General features: G+C 34.6%; 1 protein-coding gene and 1 pseudogene across 1 annotated transcript; one reads left to right on the top strand and one right to left on the bottom strand.

Moving 5' to 3' along the window:
- Positions 1 to 17,456: 17,456 nt before the first annotated feature.
- Positions 17,457 to 19,014, top strand: LOC114723034 (uncharacterized; annotated as a pseudogene).
- Positions 19,015 to 19,189: 175 nt separating this feature from the next.
- On the bottom strand, positions 19,190 to 22,874 carry LOC114723033 (probable disease resistance protein At1g15890). The gene is made up of 2 exons (XM_028909174.1): positions 20,670 to 22,874; positions 19,190 to 19,243 (listed from the first exon to the last, which is right to left on the bottom strand). Exons 1-2 carry the CDS (start codon positions 22,872 to 22,874, stop codon positions 19,190 to 19,192), a joined length of 2,259 nt encoding a protein of 752 aa, XP_028765007.1.
- Positions 22,875 to 24,233: the final 1,359 nt, after the last annotated feature.

The following is a 24,233-nucleotide window of genomic DNA, read 5'->3' as shown; positions in this document are numbered from 1 at the left end:
ATCCTTATAATAAAGACCAGAGGAAGTAAATGTTAAGACAAACTTAAATTGAAACTTATAAAATAGACCATATTCTTCAGCATATTTGAAGTTTATAAATATGATCGGAAAGAGTATTTATTTACGACAAAGGGACCAATATGCATTGACCTCTTCATTTTCTATGATTCTTTACTCTTCCAACAAAGGTCAGTGCTTGGGCTGAGACAAGGCCTGATCAGATCGCTTCTAGGTATGTACGTACCTCAACTGTCCCATCCTCATCCATATTTTCTAATTTATGAACTTCAATTTCAAATTCATCTTCCTTCAATATTCATGAATTCTCTTTCTTGCAATATTATTCATTGCTCTCCGGGAACTGTCTAGCTAGCAGCTTGGCACTCAACTTTAGTGCAGAGGTTTCTGAATTTGAAGCTATTGAATCTGAATTCCGTATCAGCTTTATTTATAGTTGGAGAAACAACTCACGGTGAGTTGTACAACTTATGCTCTATTGATTAATTGTTTAACTAGCCAACTTTCATATGATTTTGAAATCAAACAGAATGGGAAGCAAGTAATGATTCCTGAGCCCCCCCCCCCCAATCTTTTTCTAGTTTGGAACTATTGAATTTGATCCTAAGCTACTTATTTCTTTTATTAACTGCAATTTCAATGGGACCTGGATTTCCATTTCCTTTTTTGACCATCAAAGAGTCTGGAACTGACACTGCTTGCTTTAATTGTGAATTTTTGTTCTGCTTTTGAGTTCTGTAAGGAGGACGGATAAGTGGAGAAAGAGGGAAACACATAAAGATTTACCGCAAGAGATGGGGCTTGGAGAGGCCCATATCAATCAGATTAAATTGTGCGGAAATAACATTAATTAAGGAAAAGAGAAATACAAAAATATTTTTTTTTTGGCATAGGGTAATTTAATAAATATAATGGATTTTATTGAAAACTTTATTGGCAGAAATGACGTAACACTGATAGTATAAAATTTGTACAAAATTTTATTATAAAACATTTAGTATGTACGAAATTTGTAGAGATCAGCACTTTCTACATATATTGGCCAAAAAAAAAACAGCACTTTCTACATATAAAGAATTTATCGGGCCTTCTTACAAATAAAATTTTCAATGGGCCAAGTTCTCTTTTTTGAAAACTATGATTAACTTGGATTAGGATCTTTAAAGATAATGTAATGAAGTGATAATAAAACCGTCATTAATATAGTAATAATATTTTATAACAGTAAAGATTTTTGGTCAATTAATTGATTTCTTAGTAAAGGAAAAAAAAAACATTGACTCAAATTGACCATAGCTATAGAGAGTAAAAACTGTTGTCCCATAGAAAGAAGGGAGAAAATTTGCTGGTAAAAAAAGGGAGAAAATTTGGCAAGGATTGAATTTTTTTTTTTTGGTGAGACGAATTAAAATATATTTGATTGATGAAAAGTATTTCGTTAACGGAATATTAATCTTTATTTCAACAATCTAATTGTACATTGAAGGTTCTCTTGGTCACAAATGGATTTGAACATTGACGCTTGGATGATGTGTTAGTCCAGATGACTTGATTAATTCGCGAATTGAATTCGAAACACAAAATTAAATTTGGATTTTTCTATTTTGCCTACCCAATTCAATTTGGATTAAAGCATTAGAAAGACCTATTATCATTTGTTCATAGTGTGAAGCATCAGACAACAGGTTTAACACGTTAACAATTTGGCTAGTTCTCAACTCTCATCATGGCCTAAGGTCTACAACATTGAACATATCTCCAAACTACGTAAATGATACATGATTGAAAAGCTCTTGAAATCTTACTTCTCAATAAAGTTATAACACAGCGAGATTTTTGAAATATGATAGAAAACGCGACCAAAGGTTAGAAACTGATTCAACACAGAATCCATGTCTCAGTGCATAGATTTTTATATTCTTCTTAAAGCAAACATGCGTGTTATGATTCTAAAACTTAACCCAATAATACATATCTATATCAATGAGTTTAATAGAAGCTTTTGATGTATAGACTTCAATATTCTTCTTAAGGTGCTTGCACATCAGAATTATGAAGTCCAAGGTTTCTTTGATGCATCCAAAGCTAGGGAGGCTGTCCAATGAATTGATTGATTATGTTCGAATCATCACTTTTCACTTTTGGGATGACAATTTTTTTCCCCTATCATCCTCTTATTCATTATGCATGAAATATTTTATCTCTGGAGTGTCTATGGGGGGTAGCGATGAGCAAATGGATTCTAACGACGTCAAAGCACATGCAGTCACCAAAATGGAGCCACCTACAAAACAAGCTCTGGATCCATTTGCCATACTGGAGGAAATAGAAACAGCGGAAACATTTGATTTTCCCAAAGGAGAAATGGTGGAGCCGTTTGTGGAAGCGGAGCCGTTTGGTCTTCCCAAACCAAAGCCACGAAATCCTCTCAAGATAGAAACAAATCCACATTACTTTTCCAAAGCCAAAACACTTAAGCATTTTGGTATTCCACTAAGTGGACCGATGTCTAGATTGCTGCTAAAAGTGAGGCGGATAAGAGATTTTATCAGGCTACTCTTGAATTATCCCATGAGAACAGTGCACAATAGCAAACTTAAGGCTTGAATTCAAGAAGCTTCAAGTAGGAGACATTCTCTGGAGGATTTGAATCGCCTTCTCAGTCAGAAGCCTCTTGAATGCTTCCAAGGCCTTTTACCAATGTACATATTAAAGAGCGTGGAAAGTGGTTGGAGTCCCAACTATACTTATTCCAACGGGACACCAGAAGACATTCTCAATTTATCTGCGAATCTTGTTGTGGATCAATTGGTTCAAACTTTATTGTCTGAGGATGATCATGTACGAAACATTCACCATGTCCTGTTCTCTACAAGGGATGCAGCTGAAAAAAGACTAGTTAAGGAAAAAATAGAATCAGTCTTGAAAGACAAGGAAATTGTACTTCGCCTTCATGAAACCTTCTCCAGAATCTTACTCATCGACGCCTCGGATTACCAAGGTCTAGCTGCGGAGATCAATGTTCAACGGCAGATAGCTCAACAATTTCATCTTCCACTGATAGAAGGCAATGACAATTTGCTTAAAAGAAGTATTGAGAAAGAGGTGTCAAGAAAAAAATACTTGGTGCTTTTGGTGGATGGAGAAGCCAAAAAGCCTCTTGATCCTAGGAAAGTGGGTTTTCCTGAAGAACTTGCAGGAGTTGTGGTGTGCATTACCATTGAATCTTCGAAGCAGGCTAATAGTGACTTAACAGTGGCAATGGATCTGAATATCAACACAACGGATCACTTATTGCCATGGGAAGTTTTCTGTGCAAACATCGGAATTCCGATTTTACCATCATCTCATGCGAGAATGGCTGTGCGTATAGTTAAAGAATGTGGTGCTCATCTTCTTGCCTGTGTCATTGTGGCAAGATCACTAAGGAATGCAAAATGTGTTTCACAATGGAAACATGCTCTGGTCAAATTGAGTTCGCTTCATCATTGCTGTGACATTGGTATGTTTCGAGGCCAGAGCAGCGTCTTACATAAAGCATTCATAAACTTCATCTGGCTTGATTTAAGTGAGACACAAAAATGTTGTCTTACATCATGTTTATTCGTTTCTAAATTTTGGAAGCCGGAAAATGAGTTGATAAATTATTGGATTTCTTCTCAATTAGTGGGTGCTGGAGAAGCAAAGCATAATCTGACAGAGCTTGTGGAGCGTTTTGCCTTATTGCAATCAGAGGACAAGAAGCCAAGGCACATTCAAATTCCACGAGACATATATGATATCTTGCAATTATTAAACACTCAGAATCCTCGGTTCTTGAAAAAATCTGAGTTAGGGTTGGTTGAACCACCAAAGAGTGAGCTATGGCATACTGCTATATATATTGACTTGGCAGACAATAAGCTATCTGAGCTACCTTTTTCCCCGAATTGTCATGAACTCAAAGTGTTGAAGCTGCACAACAATGCTGATTTGACAAAAATTCCCCCTCATTTCTTCTTTAAAATGCCTCAGCTTTGCGTCTTGGATTTGTCCTACACTAGCATTAGAGAATTACCGAACTCCTTTTTTGAGTTGGAGCAACTTAGGGAACTCCATATGAAATCTTGTGAATGCTTCATGAAACTATCCTCAGAGGTTAGGAAATTGAAGAATCTAGAGAAGATTGATCTTGACAAGACTCAGATTACACATTTGCCAAAAGAGATCCAGGAACTAACCAATCTCCAAAGTTTGACTCTTTCTTTGTACGAGTATCGTGGCAAGAAAAGTAAAGAATATACGAGCTCAGCAGTTATTCCTTCTGGGGTGATTTCAAAGCTTAGAGGCCTAAAACATTTAAGCATTGATGTAAATCCCGATGATGAGAGATGGGAAGAGAATTTACAAGTCATCCTACCAGAACTCTTGGTCTTAGAATGGTTGCAAACTATTAGTTTGTACATCCCAGCACCAAGACTTTTAAATCTCATACCTGCACGCTTTTTTGAGCTTGATTTTAGATTCATTGTTGGGAGACATACGTCGCGGATCATTTCACGCACACTACCCACAGTTGAAGAAAAATTTAAACAAAGTGAGTGCAGCATAAAGTCTGTGAAAGGTGTTGATGTCCCTTATGAAATAACAAGAGCTGTTAGACATAGCAAAGCTTTATTTTTAGATCGACACATGACCATCAAGGATCTCTCAAAATTTGGCATGACGAGTATAGAGCAATTACAGGTGTGCATATTTGCTGAATGTAAGGAGATGCAAACAATTGTTGATGGAAGATGCTCAAGTGGTAGGGATATATTTCCCCGTTTGCTAGTTTTGAGTGTATCATATATGAAGAATCTAAGAAGCATTTGTGAAGGAGAAGTTCATTCTAGCCACAGCTTTGGCATGTTAAAGACCTTAACATTGCACAATTGTCCCAAGTTAACAACTGTTTTCACCTTGGATTTTTTGGGCAACCTTTCACTCTTGAAGGTGCTTGTAGTTAAAGATTGTCCAAAAATAAGTGCTTTAATATCTTGTGGACCCTCCAAACTCAGATCAGGTACTTTCCTCCCAAAATTATTAACAATGACACTTCTCCATCTTCCTGAATTGATCAGCATTTCCGATGGATTGCACATGGGCCCAAGTTTAGGAAATATAGGAATTTATGATTGCCCAAAACTTCAGCAACTTTCAAAAATGGAACTGTCAAGTCAGAATTTGAAAGTCATCAAAGGAGAAACCAAGTGGTGGGAGGCATTGACATGGAGTGAAGCAGAATGGGGAATAGTTGGCCGGCCATCTATTTTTGATTGCATCTTTTCTCCAATTGATAAACAGGCTGACATTATGGGTCAATTGGAGTTCGACAACGATATTGATGACATTGCAGGTAAATCTATCTGATATTGGATTTTAATTTTAATTTTTGTTTATTGCTACTATGTTGTCATAACGTTATTTACTTCCTTAAATTTTGGCCCAAAAAAAAAATTACTTCCTTAAATATGGTGAATTATCAATGACCCACATGACAATTACTTCACTCACTTTGTGAATTGCTATTGAAATAGGGGTGATAGTGGGCAAGCCACTGCATCCTTCTAGTGGCAAGGTCTCCGAGGATATGGGGTCTATCACATCAGGTGAGATAGTGGGTGAACTGCTACAGTCTTCCAGTAGCGAGGCCTCCAAGTCTAGAAGGTATATCTATGCATAATTATATACTATCATTTACCTTAGCTCGTAGGCTTATAACAAAGTAGTTTTATTTTCTAAAACTATTCTTAAATTACAGAGTCAAGTCAGTCATCCCAACAGGTAATTGTATGTCTATTTAGAATTTTAATCTATATCGATATTTCAGCGTGAGAATATTTTAAAATCAAGCACAACCGGCATGGATAAGAGCGAAAATAGGGGTAGCTAGGCCCTTCTATAGCATCCAGTAACCATACATGAAGGGGGAATTGGACAGACTTAGCATTTCATAACCTCTTTTTCTTCCTTTAATAAGTGGAATTTATATCTATAGCATATCGGTTACCCTTAATTCCTTGGCCCCGTTAAAATCTCAAGCTTCCTAGCCTTCTAGTTTGAGGATGCTTGTGGATCGAAAGCAAATTGCAAACAGAAGCAGCAAGTATATATGCATGACTATATTCCACGTATCTCTTTTTATTTATAAGGCTATACAAAAAATTGTGTATTTATAAGTTTAACTGTCTTTCAACTATCTTTAAAATTACTTACAGGGGAAGCGACACTAGCACACAAGCCTCTTGTTCGCCAAAGTATGTTGTAATTTACAGTATAAATTGGAGAGGCAAGTGGGCATCCAATTCAGATCTGGAGTCATTTTTTACTATGGAACATTGTATTAAACCTTCAGCAAATGAAAGATATGACAACGGTGCAGACGCAACTTGAACTGGCTTTTTCTAGTCATCCAGGAATTTACAGTTCCACATCTGACCAATTCGACGACTCTCTTCTTGAGCAGATTGTTTTGCCATGCACTAAGGATTTGTTTGAAGTGATACACCCACATCATCTTCTATGTATTTTTAAATTAGGTCACACTTGTTATATATGATACTTGTTTGAAAAATCAACATTTTGTAAACGTTGCAAAATTGTTTGGCTACTCTCTTGGATGATCTCTCCTTTTGTACGTTTTCAATGAAAGCTGGATGTGGATTGAGCATCATATGAGCATGAAAATCTGTTCATTCCCCCGTTCACTGAAATGGCAACACGAAGGAGCACAGATTTGCCAAATGCTCATGGAAGAAGGAAAATGCGAGAAATTTGCAAGGGGTAAGAGAAGTCTCTGTACCATTCACAGCAGCTTGATGCAAGACTGTTAACAACTATATATTGCTAGGAGTCAGTGTTGAGTCCCATTACCATGATTCCATGTTAAAAAAGTACCCAAAAAAAAAACTATTAAATAGTAAGAGAATAATCTCCACTGAGTTCATTTGTTTAAATGGCCCATAAGTACGTTGAACCCAGAATGTTAAAATGTAGAAAGCACTATTACATTGTAGTCATAATATAAAAGTTCAAAATTGGAGAAGACGGTCCATGACTGGAGCCCGTCTAAGAATCAAATATATCCATCCGCATCTCTCGTCCTCAAGGCCGGAATCCACGACTACATAATATAAATTGGTAATATTTTCCTTCTGACCAATATATGTATTGATATTTACCTTTTCGGACGAGCCCACGTTAGGTGTCGAATGGATCTTCCTTTTTCTTTTTAAATATTTGTGTTGCACTGTCAGCATTTACCTCTCCCCTCACGTGGTGCCCTGCCCCTCCTTCCTTTGTTTTAAATAAGAGTAAATGTGAAATTTTGTCTTTAATTTTATTTCTCATGTGTAATTTTATTCCTCTTTATTTAGTAGTATAATTTTACCCATGATATTGCATCGTCTTCCGGATATTTTAAACTTTAAGCTTGTGTAGATTTTAATTAAAATCTGATAAATAAATTTCGTAGTTAAACAAATTAAAGAAATATTTATATTAAATTTAGATAAGAAATTTATATAAATTGAAGAAAAAACTTATAGAAAATCTACGTAATTTAACCTAGATAAAAACATGTGGAGCGGGTTCATCATATTCAATAATACTTGTTGCGCCTATTTTGTTCATATCGATCGTTTAAATTAAAATTAGATGTTCTCAGTCATATTTTATGTTTTAATGTTCATTTTAAAATTATTTTATTTAAAAAATAATATAAAATCAGAAATATTTTTTTAAAATTTTCATCGTGAAAAATAATAATGACTTTAGCCAGAAAATTAAATTAAATTGTTCAAAATAAATCGAACATGACTAGTCCCATGGAGCAGTAAGTAAACACGAAACCCCTCCTTAGTCCTTACTAACGAGCACCGACACCAGATATGGTGGAAGCACACTATCTAAGATGATAGAAGATGCGTGGAAGTTTCCATTTACTCATGCATAAAGAAAGTCAATGAGTAAGACAACGCCAGATGCGTGGAAATTTTCTCATACTCATAAGGGAGGTAAATGAATAAGACGATGGAAGATGCATGGAAATTATCACATGTTTATAACTGAGGTTAATGAATAACAAAATAGAAGATGCATAGAAATTATCACGTTCACAATTGAGGTTAATGAATAAGACAATGGAAGATGCATAGAAATTAAGAATTATTGATCTTGCTTCATATCTTTATTATAACCTTCAAATAACTAATTCATAGATAGCGAACAATTAGATAAGATTAGTTAAAAATAATAAATATGTTAAAAATATATTTTTATTTTTCAAATATGTCCTCATGATATATGAGAAAAGGATGAAAGAAAATATGTGGAGAAATATGATAAGAGAGAATATAGCCAAAAAGAAAAAATAAATAATTAAGAACAAAATTGAAAAAAATATATTACCCTGGTCCCTATTATAGGGTATATTTCTAGAAGATTTGTAAGTTAGTAAGTAGCTCACTAATGACTTTTTTCTCATTTTACCATCATCATTAATTACTAAGGTTTAGTGTTTTTTTTTTAATAAAGTCTTCATAGTTGGTGCTTTTCTATCTACATTTAAGTAGGGGTAAACTAGGAAAAAATTATTAATTTTGGACCAATTTAATGCTTTAACTTCCAATTTTTGGTATGTGAGAATTAGTTAGGAATGCCTTATAATAAAGACTTAAGACAAATTTAAATTGAAATTTATAAAATAGATCATTTTTTTTTTTTGCACACTTGAAGTTTATAAATATGACCGGAAAGGTATTTATCTACGACAAAGGGACCAATATACATTGACCTCTTCATTTTCTATGATTCTTTACTCTTCCAACAAAGGTCAGTGCTTGAGCTGAGACAAGGCCTGATCAGATCGTTTCTGGATATGTATGTACCTCAATTATGCCATCCTCATCCACATTTTCTAATTTATGAACTTCAATTTCAAATTCATCTTCCTTCAATATTCATGAATTCTCTTTTTTGCAATATTATTCATTGCCCTCCGGGAACTATCTAGCTATCAGCTTGGCACTCAACTTTAGCATAGAGGTTTTTGAATCTGAATTCCGTATCACCTTTATTTATAGTTGGAGAAAAAGCTCACGGTGAGTTATTCAACTTATGCTCTATTGATTAATTGTTTAATTTGTCATGAACTTGCCAACGTTCATATGATTTTGAAATCAAACAGAAAGGGAAGCAAGTAATGATTCCTGAGTTTTTTTCCCCTTCATCTTTTTCTAGTTTGGAACTATTGAATTTGATCCCAAGCTGCTTAATTCTTTTATCAACTGCAATTTCAATGGGATCTGGATTTACATTTATTTTTTTGACCATTAAAGAGTCTGGAATTGACATTGCTTGCTTTTGAGTTCTGTAAGGAGGACGGATAAGTGGAGAAAGAAGTAAGCACACATAAAGATTTACCGCAAGCAAGAGACGGGGCTTGGAGAGGCTTATTTCAATCAAATTAAATTGTGCCGAAATAACATTAATTAAGGAAAAGAGAAAGACAAAAATACATTTTTTTGACATAGGGTAATTTAATAAATATAATGGATTTTATTGAAAACTTTATTGGCAGAAATGACGTAAATGATACCATAAAATTTGTACAGCATTTTATGTATAAAACATTTAGTATGTACAAAATTTGTAGAGATCAGCACTTCCTACATATAAAAAATTTATCGGGTCCTTCTTACAAATAAAATTTTCAATGGGGCTAATTTCCGTTAACGGAATATTAATCTTTATTTTAGCAATCTAGTTGCGCATGGAAGGTTCTCTTGGTCACAAGTGGATTCGAACATTGACACTTGGATGACATGTTAGTCCAGATAACTTGATTAATTCGTGAATTGAATTCAAAACACGAAATTAAATTTGGTTTTTTTTTCCCCAACCCAATTCAATTTGGATTAAAGCATTAGAAAGACCTGTAATCATTTGTTCATAGTGTGAAGCATCAGACAACAGGTTTAACACGTTAACAATTTGGCTAGTTCTGAACTCTCATCATGACCTAGGGTCTACAACATTGAACATATCTCCAAACTATGTAAATGACATATGATTGAAAAGCTCTTGAAATGTTACTTCTCAATAAAGTCATAACACAGCGATATTTTTGAAATATGATTGAAAACGTGATCAAGGGTTAGAAACTGATTCAACAAATAATCCATGTCTTAATGCATGGATTTTATATTCTTCTTAAAGCAGACATGCGTATTATGATTTTAAAACTTAACCCAATAATACATATCTATATCAATGAGTTTAATAGAAGATTTTGATGTATAGACTTCAATTTTCTTCCTAAGGTTCTAGCACATCAGAATTTTCAAGTCTAAGGTTTCTTTGATGCATCCAAAGTGAGGGAGGCTGTCCAATGAATTGATTGATTATGTTCGAATCATCATTTTTCTATTTTGGGATGACATTTTTTTTTCCTGTCATCCTCTTATTCATCATGCAGGAAATATTTTATCTCTAGAGTTTCTAGGGAGGGTAGTGGTGAGCAAATGGATTCTAACGATATCAAAGCACATGCAGTCACCAAAATGGAGCCACCTACAAAACAAGCTCTGGATCCATTCGCCAAACTGGAGGAAATAGAAACAGTAGAAACATTTGATTTTCCCAAAGGAGAAACAATGGTGCAATTTGTGAAAGCAGAGCCATTCGGTCCTCTCAAACCAGAAAAGTCAGGGAGATTTGGGACAGCAAGGCAGCCAAATCTTCTCAACATGGAAAGAATAAAACCTTATTGTTTTCCCAGAGCCAGAACTGTGAAGTTGTCTAGCATTCCACAAATTGAGTTAGCATCTAGATTGCTGCTGAAAGTGAGTCGGATAAGAGATTTTATCAGGCTGTTGTTGAATTATCCTATGAGAACAATGCATGATAGCAAATTCAAGGCTTGGATTCACGAAGCTTTGAATAGGAGATATTGTCTCGATGATTTGAATCGCCTTCTTAGTTAGAAGCCCCTCAATTGCTTCCAAAGCCTTTTACCAATGTCCACATTGGAGAACGTGGAATAGGGTCGGAGTCCCTACTATGTTTATTCTGACGAGATACCAAAAGATATTCTCATTTTATCTGCGAATCTTGCTGTGGATCAACTGATTCAAACTTTGTTGTCTGAGGATGATCACTTACGCAATATTCACCATGTCTTGTTCTCTACTAGAAATGCAGCTGAAAAGAGACTTGTCAAGGAAAAACTAGAATCAGTCTTGAAAGACAAGGAAATTATGCTTCACCTTCATGAAACCTTCACCAAAGTCTTACTCATTGACGCCTCAGATTACAAAGGTCTTGCTGCGAAGATCCATGTTCACCAGCACAGAGCTCAACAACTTCATCTTCCACTGATAGAAGGCATCGGTGATTTGCTTACAATGATTATTGAAAAAGAGATGCCAAGAAAAAAAATACTTGGTGCTTTTGGTGGCTGGAGCAGCCAAAGAGCCTCTTCATCCTAGGAAAGTGGGTTTTCATGAAGACTTTGCTGGAGTTGTAGTGTGCATTACCCCTGAATCTTCAAAGGAGGCTAATAGTGAATTAAAAATGGCAATGGATCTGAATATCAACACAAAGAATCACTTGTTCCCATGGGAATTTTTCTGTGCAAACATCGGTATTCTGATTTTACCATCATCTAATGCTCAGAGAATGGTTGTGCGTATAGTTAAAGAATGTGGTGCTCATCTTGTTGTTGGTGTCATTGTGGCAAGATCACTAAGGAATGAAAAATATATTTCACAATGGGAACATGCTCTGGTCAAATTGAGTTTGTTTCATCCTTCCTATGACATTGGTATGTTTCGAGGCCAGAGCAGCGTCTTACTAAAGCATTTATAAACTTCATCTGGGAGGATTTAAGTAAGACACAGAAATATTGTCTTACATTATGTTTATTCATTTCTAAATTTGGAAAGCTAGAAAATGAGTTGATAAATTATGGGATTTCTTCTCGATTAGTGGGTACTGGAGAAGTAAAGCATAATCTCATGGAGCTTGTGGAGCGCTTTGCCTTATTGCAATTAGAGGACACGAAGCCAAGGCAAATTCAAATTCCACAAGACATATGATATCTTGCAATTATTAAACATTCAGAATCCTTTGTTCATGAAAATATCTGAGTTAGGGTTGGTTGAACCACCAAAGAGTGAGCTACGGCATGGTGCTATCTCTATTGACTTGGCGGACAAGAAACTGTCTGAGCTACCTCTTTCCCCGAATTGTCATGAAATCAAAGTATTAAAGTTGCATAACAACGCTGATTTGACAAAAATCCCCCCTCATTTCTTCTTTAAAATGCCTCTGCTTTGTGTCTTCGATTTGTCCTACACTAGCATTAGAAAATTACCGAACTCCTTTTTTGAGTTGGAGCAACTGAGGGAACTCCATATGAAATCTTGTGAATGCTTCATGAACCTATCCTCAGAGGTTGGGAAATTGAAGAATCTAGAGAAGACTGATCTTGACAAGACTCAGATTACACATTTGCCAAAAGTGATCTAGGAATTGAACAATCTCCAAAGTTTGACTCTTTGTTTGCATGAGTATCGTGGCAAGAAAAGTAAAGAATATACGAGCTCAACAGTTTTTCCTTCTGGGGTGATTTCAAAGCGTAGAGGCCTAAAACATTTAAGCATTGATGTAAATCCTGATGATGAGAGATGGGAAGAGAATTTACAAGTCATTCTACCATAACTCTTGGTATTAGAATGCTTGCAAATTATTAGTTTGTACATTCCAGCACGGGAGCTTTTAAATCTCATACCTGCACGCTTTTTTGAGCTTGATTTTAGATTCATTGTTGGGAGACATATGTCACGGATCATTTCAGGCACACTACCCACAGCTGAAGAAAAATTTAAACAAAGGTAATGCGTCATAAAGTTTGTGAAAGGTGTTGATGTCCCTTATGAAATAACAAGTGCTATTATTAGACATGGCAAAGCTTTATTTTTAGATCGACGCATGACCATCAAGGATCTCTCAAAATTTGGCATGCCGAGTATAGAGCAATTACAAGTGTGTATATTGGCTGAATGTAAGGAGATGCAAACAATTGTTGATGGAAGATGCTCGAGCAATAAGGATATATTTCCCCGTTTGCTAGTGAGTGTATCATACATGAAGAATCTAAGAAGCATTTGTGAAGGAGAAGTTCATTCCAGTCATAGTTTTGGTATGTTGAAGACCTTAGCATTGCACAATTGCCCCACGTTAAAAACTGTTTTCACCTTGTATTTTCTGGGCAGCCTTTCACTCTTGAAGGTGCTTAATTGTAGTTAAAGATTGTCTGAAAATAAGTGCTTTAATATCTTATGGACCATCCAAACTTGGAGCAGGTACTTTCCTCCCAAAATTAAGGACAATAGCACTTCTCCATCTTCCTGAATTGATCAGCATGTCCAATGGATTACACAAGGGGTTAAGTTTAGAAAACATAGGAATCTATAATTGCCCAAAACTTCAGAGGCTTTCAAAAATGGAACTGTCAAGTCAAAATTTGAAAATCATCAAAGAAGAAGCCAAGTGGTGGGAGGCATTGACATGGAGTGAAGCAAAATAGGGAATAGTTGGTCGGCCATCTATTTTTGCTCGCATCTTTTCTCCAATTAATAAGCAGGATGACATTTGGAGTTGGATGATGATATTGATAACAGTCCAGGTAAATCTGATTGATATTTGATTTTAATCTAATTTTATTTTTTTTATTGCTACTGTGTTGTCATAACGTTGTTTACTTCCTCAAATATGGTGAACTATCAATGATACGTATGACAATAGTTTTAATCCACTATCTATGTGAAATGCTATTGCAACAGGGGGGAATAGAGGGTGAGCCACTAAAGTCTTCTAGTGGTAAGGTCTCCAAGGATATGAGGTCTATCACAACAGATGAGATAGTGGTTGAGCCTCCACAGTCTTCCGGAAGCAGGGTCTCCAAGTATAATGGGTATGTCTATGCATAACTATGTGTCATTTTCCTTATCTCTTTAGGCTTACGAAAAGTAGTTGTATTTTCTAAAACGATTCTTAAATTATAGAAGGACCAAGGAAGCAAGATTTACAGTAAGATCTCAGTGTCTTGAGGATGGGTTTATTTGGAGACGATATGGCGAGAAAGAAATTTTTAATTCCTAATTTCCAAGGTACTACAGTTTTCAATTATCCATGAATCATAACTTACTTTACATCTATATATGACTCTTTCTAGCTGTGGTCTATACGCAGAGGATATTACAGATGCACTCATAGAAATGTTCAGGGTTGCCTAGCTACCAAACAAGTGCAGAGAGATGACAATATTCTCGACCTTTACAATATCACCTATCGTGGTGGTCACACTTGCACACAAACCCATAGTGGAACACAACCATCCATGAACAACCACGTGAACTTAAGGCCTCAATCTGGGGTAGATGATGACGATGATGATATTTACCATCATCCAGGTAATTTTATATCTATTCCTTGGCATTGTTAAAATCTACAGCTTTACCACCTTCTAGTTTGGGCATATTCGCGAAAGAAAAGCATATTGATAAGCGAGCCAGCAAGTATATATGCATGACTCTATTCCACGTATCTTTGTTTATTTATAAGCTTACAAAAAAAATAAATTATGTGCATTAGTAAGCTTAACTGTATTTCAACTACATCTAAAATCACCTACAGTAGAAGCGAAACATACTCACAAGCCTCCTGGGCAACAAATTCTACTCTAACTGATGGTATAAATCAGAGGGGCGAGTCAACATCCAATTCAGATCTTGAGGCATTTTCTTCTACGAATTGAACCTTCAGCGAGTGTTAACCCAGAACTAATGGAACTGGCCTAGCCATCCAGGAATTTACAGTTCCACGTTTGACAAATTTGGCGACTTCAAGTTTGACCACATTGACTGTTGAGCAGATTGTGACATCCCCTAGGGATTTGTTTGAAAAGATACACCCATATTGTCTTCTATATATATCTTAAAATTCTCATTAGGTCACGCTTGTTATGATGCTTTCAGGAAAAATCAATCTTTTTTAAACGCCAACAATTCATCGTGTTGATTCAGTCTGATTGCTATGATTCCATATTAAAACCTGCTACAAGTCAGCAACTTATAACTGAAGAGGTCTTGGTTCTTCCATTCTCATTGTAACTGAATTAGGGACATGTCACACTTCAATCTGTGCATAAGGTTTAGGCTGCTTATTCGATAACCTCTCAAATACAGATTAAATTTGTGTTGTCCATTGTTAGGCTTTCTTTTTTTTGGGTTTTCATCATCGTAAATGTTCCTAGATCCACTACTGTCATAAACAGCATAATATTATATTATGTATGCCTCCATTTCAATGCTTTCTTCTCTCTCTCCCCCCCCCCCCCAAAACTCGGTACTTTCTGTTACTGGTATATTGAAACTTTTAACGTTATGTCAATATTGGTTCTAGTTTCTATTTGGTTAATGCAAGCTCGAATAATTTCAAGACAGGTTCAATTTATCCAAAACAAAGGTCAAATCTATCATAAATAATTAAATATATTATACATCAAGTATATTTTGTAAATAAAATTCTCATTATTGCACATAATTTAAAAAATAAGCCGCATTATACGTTTATGGTTCATGACAATAAAATTTATTAAATTCTTTTATAATGTGTATATGGTTTGCATCAAATTTTGTGTATATGTATTATTAAAAAAATATTGTCTCAATACTTTCACCTAAACATATGGAATTGAGGATGAAAATTTGTGTGTAAAGGGTTTCAAATACACTAATGAATACGATCAAAGTTTTCAAGATGTGAAGAGTTTTGGAAGAGCATGCTCTTTAGAGGATCGCCTATTTGGCACTAACCTGAAAATCTGGAGTTGGAAGTAATTATTGGAATTGGTCAAACTTATGTAATGGAGCAAATGTATACTTTTTTTCTTCACATAAACAGATTTATTTTAAAATTTTGTAAATTGAATTCTAGAAAGATAAATTATTATTATTTTTTGGCACAAAAAAATAAATTACTATTAAATAGTAAGAGAATAACCTCTACTAAATTCATTTGTTTAAATGGCCCATGATTTGAACCCAAAATGGCTTTTTTTGGGTGATACAATTGAACCCAAAATGTTAAAATTCAGAACGGACTATTACATCATACAATATGAAAGTTCAAAATCGGAGAAAACGGTCCATGACCGGAGCCCATCTAAAAATATCAAATGTATCCATCGGCATCTCTTATTCTCTTGTCCCCAGTGCCCGGATCTATGACTATTCGACTACAGCAACATGTGGATTGATATTTTAAAAAAAAAAACTTTTATTCACTTACTTTTATTCATTTATGTTAAGTTTTTCGATCGTGATCATGAATTTTTCCTTTTAAAATATAACATTTAATTATACATTTATATAAAATAAAAAAGAACACATAATAAAGAACTTGATAAATTCACCTAAGTTTTTTATATTTACCTTTTGGACTAACATATATTGATTATTTATCTCTGTAATCACTATAAAATCCCTCGGTTCAGGCTGCACGCGGGGTGTCTGTGATTTGATTTCTCTTATCTGCGTCAACTTGTAAGAGCTTCCACCCGAAATCAAAACTAGTGAAAGGTGGCCAAGGAGAGAGAGTCAGGTATGCTTCGAAGACTTTCTTCTCTGTTCTTTTTGCCTTCGCTTATTGCTTCTTTACTCTATGCTCTCAGTTGGACTTTATTTACATTGACGTACAATCTGTCAGCATTCTCTGGTTCTTGACCAAGAGTCTCTGCATTTTTCTTAGCAGTATTTGTAATAACCTGAAACATTTTTCCTACATTCGTCAACCCTACGAATTTGTCGGGTCCTCACAAACTATTCCAGGGTAACGACTGTTCGTGATGTGATTGTTTAGTTTGGAGATGAGAAGCTGTGATTTATTTTTATTTTCGGCGTCATGACTGAAAAACATATTTTCACCTGTTGAATTTGCCTAGTTATGGATGTTGTAGATCCTTTGATTTATTTGCTTGAAAAGCTATGAAAACGTAAATAAATTATAGAAAATTTCCATTTGTTTGTAATTTGCAATTCACACAAATTCAATAGCAAGTAAATAAATATGTTTAAATAAAGTAATAAGGATCAATGGATAGATTTTTAAGCTAAGTATTAACTCATCAAATTATGGCCATGTTAATTGAATTTTAGAAGTCTCTGCGTTAATCATATACATCGTTAATATGGATAGACACTCTAGGAATATAAGGCTGTTCTTACGTAAGTGATCAAGTGCTAAATTTTCAATTTTTCATATCTATTTAGGACATTTGGTCCTAAATTTTCAATTTATGATCTTGGATTTCGGTTTTGATCTAGGCATTTGGTGGAAGGTTCGAAATCATAATGGCGAAACAAGAGCTTTCCAGCACGCTCAAGAACTCGAAGGTAAAACAGGAATCAAACATGGTCTCCCCATTTTCCTTTAATGGACTGTTCAAATTAGATTTTGGTGAGTTTAAGATGTCTGAGGCTTGGCCTTATCATTGCTTGGTTCAAAATTTCATATTTGTGATATTTCCACAATTCAATATGGTTATAATATTTCTTCTTTCAATATTTCATGCAAAGAGCAGCTCTAAGAAAGGAGAAATCCAAGGAAGAAGAGGATGAAGTGAAATTAAACCTGATGTCAATACTTTTGGAACTCCCACAATAATTAGAACATGGTAATCTTCTTTATTCTTTCATCCTTCTTGGGACTAATTTGGATATCCACCTTGAAATAAACAGTCTGAGTGTGCAGACACGTTACCTGAGTTCTTTGTCAGATTATGACTAGTGTAATGGCTACTAGCTGACTACATTTATTGTCAGCTAGGGCTTGTTTTATCACAGATAAGGGCTCATCGCATTGCTTATATAGTATGGTTCCACGCCTTAAATCTACTCTTTTTATCAATAAAGGTCAATCTTTTCGATAGATTTGTTTGGATTCCATGATTGTCCTCGAATCTACTCCTAGTGAGTAGCGTTTAAAAACTCCTTAGCTTGAAATCCTACGAGTTATCATTAGTGACACCCCATCTAATGCCATTTTACCTATAACTCCTTTTAAAGAGAACAATATAAACCCTTTCTATACCAAGTTTGTTTTTCACAACTTAATTCCATAATTGCCTCTGAATTATTCTTCTTAGATGTTTCTTGATTTTCAGTGTTCTCTCTAAGTGCAAGCAACATTGCCATAATGGAAAATGATCTCCATCCAGGAACAATTAAAGGTCGGATGTCATTTCAAAGTTTTAATCCATGAATTGATGTGAGTATTAAGATCAAGAATTTAAAAGATTCCCTACTTGATGTTTACTTGTTATTCATTCTTCTCATTTTCTTATGGCAAATTCTTGCCTATATAGAGACTCAACAAAGAAGACGCTAGGCTCCGTCAGCTAGCAGCTCAAACATCTAGTTCTAGGAATCAAAGCGGAAACATTTCTATTACGTGTATATCCGTTTCCCTTAGTACTTAATTGACGTAATTTTTTTATGGTGTTTTAATTTTGTTGGTGTGGTCTGCCTCCCAACACCATCTCTAAAACAAAACAAAAAAAAGGGATTTGATGATTCTCCATCAATGGTTTTAATTTTGATCCCAAGATCCAGATAAATATTACATCTCTGGATTTAACCCTGGTTAGATGACGCATTATTTTACATTTGATTCAGAGAAAATAGACTTCCAGTAGATGGTTCAAATTATGCAAACACTACTATCAATGAGATTAGTGGTGACCTCAAAAGGAAACAGTCTGAAGTAATGTCTGAAGCACAAATTCCAACTAAATCGCCCAAGAACGATAAAGGCGATGATCAATCATTGCCACGAAACAGTTTGGGGTCTTTCAGAAAACCAAAGGGAGATAAGTTAGACTGGAATGTTCATAGACCACCCAAATGCTAAAAGCAGAATAGGGTGAGGATACTGATGGTTAAGTTAGCTAATCATTAATCTAGATTGAGTTCTCCTTTGTTCCACGATATTGGGTTTTGTATCTCTAATATTAATTTCACTACGTGATTTTTTCCTTAATCATTACTTCTTATTCCATTTGTAAGATTTGATCATTTTCCATACATCAAGAACGATACTCAACCAAAATCAAGTCCATCCTATTAACATCAAAAGCAAACTGTGGACACCAATACTCAAATTCAACAAAGAAAATCACACTCAAATTCTACTATAAACACAACCTCTTTCAAGCTGAAAAGCAAATACAAATGACACAAAAGAAAATAAAGCACTTCAAACCTAATTAACCAGCAACATTAGCCAATCCCACATCTATTATTTGTACTACACAAATCAAAACCAAAATCAGTCATTGCAGTGCTTCTTCATGCCTTAGCATTACTTCCAAGAGACAAGTTGAGTAGATTATTAACAAGTCCATCCGCCCTACAAGATACAAATCATCGTCAAACTTCACAACAAATGAAAATGTAGCCTCCAAAACCCTTGACTCAGCTGAGGCGAAAACAACAGAACCAAAAAGAGTGATGGTGCCAATGAGATAAGCAAACACCAAAATAATAGAATAATTGAAGACTAATTTTTCAGAACAAGTCTTGGGAGCAAAAAATTGAAAATTTTTTTTCTGAATTGAAAAACATATATATAATGGTAAAATGAAGAGTGAAGCAATAGTTTGCTTTATTAGCACAATTTTTATTTTCTTTTGAGGAAAAATCCATTTTATTAATACAAAAAATTAAAATATTATTTACGCACACTAATAGTCGAAGCCCAAAAAAAAAACCAAAAAACAAATACTAACATAATATTCTAATACACGAAAACTCACCGAAAAAAGCACTCACAAAAATACTAACAAGCATAATTGTTATTCATGAAACTAAAATGGAATCTGCCTCTTTCCTAATTTGTAGAACAAAAAGTAATACAATATGAAAATATATTCTGATTTTTTTTGGAAATAAATTTTAGCCTTTTCTTTTCGAACACATAACTGGAAGCATATTTTTAAACATGCTTTTTTATTTTCCCAAAAAAAATCTATTTTGAAAATTAAAAAAAAAACAGAGCCTATATGTTTAAAAATGTGATAAATATAAAATGGATAACAAGATTAATGACTCCTTTAAATTCCAACACCCACAAAAACACACTCAAATATGTAAATATAAAATATAACCCCAACAAGAACATATTAGCTTAGCCGTCAACAACAAGAGAAGGTTGTCTTTTTCGATTGATTACTCACTGGTTTGCAGATGACGTTATTGGTAGATTTGACGAACTTTCCCCTTCTCGTGGCAAGGCCTTCAAAACCATAATGCATTAAAAAGATATCAGATACTTTGGCTAGTTAATTGATTGACGCATATCATTTTATGCATCTGAAATCCTATCATATAATACTGAAAGAATTCTTGAAAAAATCGAAAAGAGAGGGGCATCACATTACTTGGAGCACTTCCATGCTTTCAAATTAAAGCCCTCTCCCAATTAGTGGGAGGACTCTTCATATTTAAAAAGCGTTGCAATGTGGAATCTATATGGAGGGGAAGACGAAAGCAGAACCTCTTACATACCTGTTTAGCTTTAACAATGTCTTGAAACATCTTCCTCGCTTCAGTAGGGGATAAACCACGAACTCCAACTTGAGGCGAAGGCTTACAATTAATCAAAGCCCTCACCCAATTAATAGGAGCCTCGTTGGTCTCTAGGAATATTTTAAGGGTAATTTCTGGAAAAGGGAAGTCGCATTTGAAAGTTGTTAAGTTTTTCAAAGAAGCAACCTGTGGTATAATATTTTCAGCATCATAACACCATTGTGGCAGGGATTTCACTTCAATGGTCAACTCTTCTAAGTCATGAAGCTTTGAAACTCCAAGACAATTACTGCTTTCAATGTATGAGATTCTCAGGCACCGCAAACTGTTCAAGGGTGGCACAAAATCTACCTTGGTATCTCGAATGTCAAATACCTCAAGATGTTTAAGTGGTTGGATCTGATTTGGAAATATTTTTAAGCCTGAACAACCATTTATATAGAACACCTTAAGGCTGGTTAACCCTGACAAAGATGGCAACTTGCTTATTTTAGTACCGTACAAGTTTAACACAAGAAGACTGCCCATGCTCTGAAAAAAATCAAATGGGATTTGATCCAATGCCAGACTCTTTTGTAGCAATAGCGTCTGAAGACTCCCATAATTTTGGTTTGCTGGTAGACTATCCCTTTTACTGCCAACCATAGAAACCCATTTAGCACGCTGCCATGATTCTGATCTACGGTCCTCCCCATCTTCCTCATTATCAACGTATGTTTTACATTCTGAATTTGGATCATTGGATGATATATGTAAAGCAATTTGCCTATAGAGATCATTCATTTTTACATACCTCATTTGTTCCCCTTCCTCCAACAGTGCCACATTAATAAGGTGCCTCAATTTCTTAATACCTTGGCTGCGAATTTCACCGTACTTAGTATCCGCAACATCACTAAGAAAACCCTGAACTATACAACACTCCAAAAAGTAGTCTGTGCTTATCTTGCTGTTTGCAGGATAGAGTGATGCATAAAGAAAACATTTTTGTTTACTTCGATCACCCAACTGTTGATAAGAAATTTGCAAGGTTGAGCATAACTCGTCTAAACCATCAACTCCAACTTGAGACCAAGGCGTGCATTCGTTCAAAACCCTCTCCCAATCAGGGGGAGACTCCTGATATATAAAAGACTTTGCTATAGAAGCTATGAGGAGGGGAAGACAAGAACATAACCTATCACATACCCATTCAGCGCCAGGTGGTAAAGCCTTGCCAAAAAAGTCTCGAAACATAACCTGTGCTTCTTCAGGGGGTAACCTTTCGAGCACGACTTTACTGTCAACATATTTTGAATTCCAAGCAAGAGGAAAATAAGTAGTTATCACCATCTTACTATCTTTTTTGTGTGCTGAAATATCCAACTTTTCCCAAATCCCATTGGGTGCGCGCCTTACACCATCTAAAATTAGCAAATATCTTTTGTCCTCAAGCACTCTCTGTATTTTTCGAGCAACTTCACATTCGTCACCTTCTTTATTCACCTTTATCCGATCTGCAATTTTCTGCAGAATGTGAAGGTCTTCAGTCTGCTTATCAGATGGCAATTTGATGAAAATCACCATATCAAACAATTTGTTATTGCTATTATAGAAGTGGTTATTTAAGTTTTGCATGATTGTTGTTTTCCCCACCCCTTTTCCTCCATGAAGTGCCACGCATCTTTCTCCATTATTTTGCAGCAGAGTCAGAATGTCCTGGAAGGCCTTCTGAAGAGTTGGATACTCTGCAATTGATGGAACACCAGGCTCCTCAATGACCCACTCTGGCAGCTTAACTATAATCTCCTTGGGACATTTTTCAAGAATTTCGATTACTTCTTTGAGCGCCGTTTTGATCTTCTCTTTGAGATCTCCACCACTTAAAAATTTCAGCTTCTTTTTCCTCACTTTTTCATATTCTTCATTCAAGGAAGTCACGTCTTTCCGAACATCTGATGCGCGCTTCGTCCAGTACTGGTAAACACTAGACGTATCTTTCTGTATATTGCTTGAAACTTCGTTGTCTTTGTCCTTTAGTAAAGCAAGCAGCCACCCCAATCCATCATTTAGCGCTTTATGTGTGTCAGGAAGCGAAGCGTCTTCAAGTTTGGACTTTAATTGTTGAAGCCCAAAATTCGCAGCAGGGGCCCCCACCGCAGTTGCAAACGCAGTAATTAACGCTCCTTCCACGACCACAGTCATTGAGGAACCTCAAAAACCTGGCGGGAAACGGTTCAAGAAATGTCAGCTCAGAATATTATATATTAATGAAACAATTTTGATTGCTAGAATCACTCATTTTAAGATGTTTTAAAACTATCTTGTTAAGACATCAATCATGCATCTTTTATTAGCGGACTGCTTGAATCATCACCTTGTTCATGTTTTATCCTACAAATTTGTTCGAATCGTAACTTACTAGGTGTTATTGGTGTTTTCTTAAAAATGATTCAGCACGCAATAATCACACGTTTTTGTTTGAAGCAAGTTGCCTGATTAATTGAATTTATCCTGGTGGGGTTAATATTTCTTCCGGCAAAACAATATTATTTGCTTAATTGAAGAAAATAGTAGAATATACTAAAACTACCCTCTTACTTTATTTAAATTACAAAACTTTTGATTTATTTTGAAAACACATGAATCTTTTTTGAAATTAAAATGTAGGTTAGACAAGTTTCACTTCTATAATTAAAAATCTATTTTCATCCATCTAAACCTTTAGTTAAACGTTAAATTTGACTTTTCAACATTTGTTTTGACCAAAATATCCCTCTTATTTAAAACATTTCCAAAATATAATTTTTATACAACATAGAAATGATTCTAATACATATATTTTCAAACTTTCTAATATGTTATAAAATTTATTAATTTTATGTATATTATAAAATTTTATAATTTTAATTTTTCTTCACATTTGTTGAAATTTGTTTCTTTAGGTTCCTTTTAAATGGTTAAAAACATATTTCAAATATGCATTTTTTTTTTATCATATAGTATAAATGATATAGGTTTGAGAGATTATATAAATCATCTAAATTTCTAATTTAAAATTTTTAAATACATTTTTCCTACATTTATAAACATATTTAGTCAAATATATTTTTAATTAAATTTTAATATCTAAGTTAATTAAATTACTTAAACTTTTATCCCAATATGATAAAAAATAAATAAGTATAAAAATTAGAGAAAAGAAAAGGCTCTTAAATTCTTCAAAATAGCTTTAGTCAAAATAAGGGATTTAATATGATTAAAAGGTAGATTAGTTAATGAAATTTATTCAAATATTTTTTAGAATATTCTTAATGGAGTTAACAATTTGGATTTAAGTATATGTTTTTAAAATAGATGAGAGGCCAGATTGTCTCTTAAAAAATATTTGTATGAAATAACTATAATTATAATATCAAATAAAATAATAGTTTGTTTGTTTGGAATTATTAAACTTCATCGTGGCATAGAAAGTATGTATTCTAACTTGATATGCTTGAGGACAGATTGTCTCTAAGTCTCACGATCTGACCTCCCCAGATGAATAACAAGCTGCAACAAATA

The sequence above is a fragment of the Neltuma alba genome, unplaced genomic scaffold, assembly GCF_004799145.2.
Source record: "Neltuma alba isolate B1F8T4 unplaced genomic scaffold, ASM479914v2 tig00012118_pilon, whole genome shotgun sequence".
Classification (NCBI taxonomy): Eukaryota; Viridiplantae; Streptophyta; class Magnoliopsida; order Fabales; family Fabaceae; genus Neltuma; species Neltuma alba.
Note: the sequence above shows the minus strand (reverse complement) of the source record. Positions and strands in the feature narration are given on the sequence as shown.

Coding starts and splice junctions, on each gene's coding strand:
- LOC114723033 (XM_028909174.1), bottom strand. CDS start 22,874: ATGACTGTGGTCGTGGAAGGAGCGTTAATTACTGCGTTTGCAACTGCG. Junction 19,244..20,669: donor ACATTGTTAAAGCTAAACAG/GTATGTAAGAGG, acceptor TGGTGTCCACAG/TTTGCTTTTGATGTTAATAG.